This window comes from Thalia democratica, chromosome 2, assembly GCF_965202585.1.
Source record: "Thalia democratica chromosome 2, ktThaDemo2.hap1.1, whole genome shotgun sequence".
NCBI lineage: Eukaryota > Metazoa > Chordata > Thaliacea > Salpida > Salpidae > Thalia > Thalia democratica.
Genome location: NC_139166.1, coordinates 56,942,146 through 56,946,784, shown reverse-complemented (window position 1 = coordinate 56,946,784; position 4,639 = coordinate 56,942,146). Strand labels below are relative to the sequence as shown.

General features: G+C 26.4%; 1 protein-coding gene across 1 annotated transcript; it reads left to right on the top strand.

Annotated features, from left to right (window-relative positions):
- The first annotated feature begins 1,916 nt into the window (after positions 1-1,916).
- On the top strand, positions 1,917-2,918 carry LOC145828768 (protein-tyrosine kinase 6-like). Its single transcript, XM_082936519.1, has 4 exons — positions 1,917-2,048; positions 2,209-2,406; positions 2,471-2,638; positions 2,784-2,918. Exons 1-4 carry the CDS (start codon positions 1,917-1,919, stop codon positions 2,916-2,918), a joined length of 633 nt encoding a protein of 210 aa, XP_082792645.1.
- The last annotated feature ends 1,721 nt before the right edge of the window (positions 2,919-4,639 follow it).

The window sequence follows — 4,639 nt, the reverse complement described above, 5'->3', positions numbered from 1 at the left end:
TTTTAGATTCAAATGCAGGAACTAGTTCAAAAACGCAACGAAAGAGAAAAACAGAAAATTAAAGAACCTTATCAATCTCATCTTTTTGAAAATTATGACGTTATTGACCTTCTTGGTGCTGTAAGTTTGATATTAAAAAGTACCTATATTCTTTTAATGTTAACGATGATTTTTTTATGTTTACTAAACATTAAACTTAACGTGTTTTAGTAAACGTTAAAGTTGTTGAAAACTTTTACGAGTTTCTTAAACTCTTTTTAGAGTCTTTTTAAGAAACGTAACTTACAGTTTATAATCTTTGAAAGTGTTATGACATTACATTTAAACTAACATAAACATTTTTTTGATTTTTTGTTGAAGTTTTATTTTGTGTTTAGTTAAAAGGTTTTTAACTTTTGAAAAATTTTGTTTGTACAATGAATTTTTGTCTTAATTTAGCCTTTTGTTTAATAGCCTTTAAAGTTATATTATTTTCTTTTGAAAAAGAAATAAACACTGTGTTTAAATTATGATGTAGAAATTACAAACAAGGATTTTATAAATAGTGTTAAAATCGGCTAGGTCACGTGGTTTAAATACTACAATTTATTATCTTATATCTTTTTTAATTGTTGGCGAAATACATTTTATTTTCCTTCGATGAATTTTATGTAAATTAACTCTTAAGTTGTTTTTTCTTAAGTGTATATAAAAGGTGTTTTTAAGTCTAACAAGAAAATTTACAATTGTAAATTGTATGAGTAAAAATAATTTTAACTTTAATTTTTTACGTCTGAGCATCTGTTATCTTAAAGTAACTTTTATATGTTTTGTTTTTTGTGATAATTCAAACAAATACGTTGTAAAGTAGATGCTACTATGTATGTAAAAGTTTTGAAGTTTGAAACAAACTGCATATTCACTAATAAACTTATATAACTTTTCACATATAACTTTTCACATGACTTCTCACAAAAATTGTATTGAAAAATAAACAATTTTATCAATGTAATTAAAAAAAACTATGGCAATAAACACAGGGTTCATATGGCAGCGTATTCCTTTGTATGAACAAAATGAGCGAAAATCTGGAAGCAGTGAAGCTAATAAGAGTAAAAAAAAGAGTAAGAAAAATGTTTATGTAGTTTTAATCGTGGCTTTCTAAATTTTTAGTGTAAAACATCTTGTCTGCAGTGAGCGATTCGAAAACTCTGAGGAAGGAGTTGTAAGGGAACCAAAAATTCACTGCAAGCTAAAACACGAAAACGTGTTACGAATGACGGGTTGTTTCAACGAGGTCGTGAAGACAGGGTGGCAGGAAAACAAGCTGAAAGAAATATTTAATTTGACGTAAGAGTTTAAGAAATTAATCTTTGTAAAGAAAAATAAACATAAGCATTGTTTATTTCAGAACTTATGGTACTTCAACAAGAAAAGAATCAAATATTTGTTGAAAGTTTATTTTTAGTTTTTAAAATATTAAGTATTAATTTAAAGATTTATAAAATAGACACAAATTATCTATTTGGCAAAAAACAAATTCAAAAATTGTACAGTGAAAAAGATATACAAGAACGCAATGAAGTTGAACAAGAAAATAAAATACACACAGCGATGGTCAAAAAACAAGTTGTAGAAGAAATGAAGTTCTAAAAAATTTTTGAAGAAAAAAAAATTAACACAATTAGTGAAATCAAAATTATAAAGGACAGAGAAAAAACTCAGAAGAAATTTAGAAGTCGTAAGTTGCAAGTTTATAATAACAAAACCAAATAAAAAATAAATAGTCTTATTTCTTAATAATTTCTGTTGTTATAGTTTTAATCAAATCGTTGTTTAATAAGCTTTTAACATTAATTTAGTTTTAGAACCTTTTATCGCTATTAACATATTTTTTTTATGTTGTAGAACTTTACAATTTGTTAAAAATTGAGAACATGAGTGATAAATTCAAGTACTATAACATCATCACTGAAGTAGCATTGCCAATAACTCTTGACGATATTTTAACAAGCCTTAATTCTTGGAAAATAAGATCACCTCAGCTAATGATAGACATGTTTGAGCAGGTAGGTTTGTTTTCAGTTTAAGATAATACTCAGTTAACTTTTGCTTTAGAAGGTTGAGTGTAGATGCAACTAATTTTTGTTTAAAACAATCATATTTTCAGTTTATTTAACTTTTTTTTTTATCAAAAAATACAAACTTTTTAAAAAAAGGTGTTTTTAGATTGTGCAAGGTATTTGTTACCTTCACAGCCAAAAAGTTCTGCACCGTGACCTGTCTCCCCGCAATATTTTGATGGGCAAAGATTACCAAGTAAAGGTGGCCGACTTCGGCCTGGCAAGAGTGATGGAAACAGAATGTCAAAGTGTAAACTACTCCTGCTTCAACAGCGATCTCCATTACTTCCTAGCCCCAGAGCTTGTTCGTGTTTTAAAACTATTTTACTGATAAGTAATTGACAAAATAATTTTAATGACGTTTACAGAGAAATGGCACCCAATATGAGATGAGCTCGGACGTATTCTCCATAGGCCAAGTGTTACTGACGATGTTCACTCCTCGGGAAAGCTATCCGTATGTTTCATATGTCCTCAACAAGAATTATACAAACAACATGCTTCCTCATTATATGAACACAAACTTGCCGAACCTGGTGAGTTTCATAAGTAATAAAGTGAGGTGGTGTTCAAAAAACAAAAGTAGCTCACATAAACTTTTAACTTACTTATGGTAATTTGTAAGTTTTGGTTAGTACAACAAGTACAATTTTAAGCCAAAGTACTAGTTTTTTTTTTTAGAGTAAATCCATAAAAAAGATGACAAATCACGATGAAAGTTTGAGGCCAACAGCAGAAAGATTAAGAACAATAAACTTTCAAAACAAGTTGCAAGAAGATCTTAAACTAGTTAAACTTAACCAGTTGCTGCAATAAGCTTAAGGTGAGCTTATGATTTAAAGCTAAAAAGTAATTTAAAACATTAATGCAAAAATTTACTTACTATTTCGAACATATTCTCTTTTAAAAAGTTTAAAAACGTTAAGTTTTTTCACTTGTGTGCAGGAATGATGGATAATGCAGTAGTTATTACGTCACAACTCACGAATGCTTCGTCACGGATCGGTGAACACCGTAGTAAAAATTTTCCTTCTCTGCTTTCTTCTGCTACTTTGTTTTAAAACTAAAAGTTCAAATCCTTAGTTGTTTAAAATGTGATATATTTACTTTATAAATGTTGTTGAATTGAATTAGTTTTTGTGTTTTATATTTATAATTACACAACTTTTAACCTTGATAAACATTCAACTAATAAAAGTATCTTTTATAATTCTCGAAAAACAATTTAGTGATATTTTTTAACAATTTGCTGCAAAAATTGTTTAAATTTACATTTCATTAGTTACCACATTTTTATTTAACCATTTGTTAGTTTTCCTATATGATTTTACCATTTGTTTTCAGACTTTAAGTTTAAAAGTAATCAAGATAATCAGACTTTTAAAACTAAAATTGTATTTCGACATCTTAAAGTTTATAAAGCGTTTTATATCTTTTTTATTTGTATGTTTCAATTGTGCACGTGTTTAGTTCTCTTATTAAAAACTTTTAAACTTTAATGACTGATTTTTTGTAACAGAAAAATAAATGTATTCGTGTGTTTTGTTAATTCGCAAACTGTTTAAACCTAACTTTATTGTGATTTTTCAATAAAGTTAAGTTGCAAAGTTTGCTAATTGAACAATATCTTCAGAATTTAAGTTTTAATAAAGTTTTTATTGATTTATATTTGCAAAAAATATACTTAATTTTTTTTTAAACTGAGAGAAAGAATTTTCTACGTTAAACTTTAGCAAATATGATTGATTTTTTAGTTTAATTAAAATAAAATAGTTTATTCAGAAAAAAATATCTTTTTATGTGCTCAATAAGAAAGCAGCATATAAATGAAAAACAAAAAATTACATAAACAGAAAAATATAAAAAGCACTTGTTTTTAACTTAAAACATAGTTTAAGAAGTATGTTATAAAATACTAGTTTGAATTAAAAAAATATATTTAAGATCAGTTAAAGACTTTTGAGAGACTAATTAATGTTTTCATTAATTATATAAACTATTAAAGATAAAAATAGTCAGTTACTTTTATTTTAATACAGTTTGTTTTTATCCTTTAAAACAGTTATGTAATATTTAAGCCTTTTTTTTCGTCAAACAAATAAGATTTATAAGTCACTAATCATAGCTAAACATATGTTAATATTTTAAATTCATTTGAGATAGAAACAAAAAGAAAAAATGTGTATGTTTTATGTCTGTTTAACAATATATTTTGCAATTTATCACACAAAGTTAACCACAAAAACACATTGTCACTAACTAAGTAGTTATTGATATGATAGTTACAAATTGATTTTAGCTAAGAAACAAGCGAATTTTTGACCTCACACAATTTTCCTCGAGCAGTAATTCATTAAGGGAGAAGTGAGCTTTTCTTTGAATTGCTACTACTCTTTGACGTGCTCATTAGTATAAAAGTAGTGCAACATTAACATCGTGTGACCTAAATACTTACTGGATTATGTTGTGTAAACTTAAAGCTAATGTTAATCTTTTTTTTGAAGCCTTTATTTTACTAGATATAAATTTAAAGCCTA

Excerpts from the sequence above, each read along its gene's own strand:
- LOC145828768 (XM_082936519.1), top strand. The coding sequence starts at position 1,917 with ATGAGTGATAAATTCAAGTACTATAACATCATCACTGAAGTAGCATTG. Across the intron at positions 2,049-2,208 it reads TGATAGACATGTTTGAGCAG|ATTGTGCAAGGTATTTGTTA; the intron begins GTAGGTTTGTTT and ends AGGTGTTTTTAG. Across the intron at positions 2,639-2,783 it reads ACACAAACTTGCCGAACCTG|AGTAAATCCATAAAAAAGAT; the intron begins GTGAGTTTCATA and ends TTTTTTTTTTAG.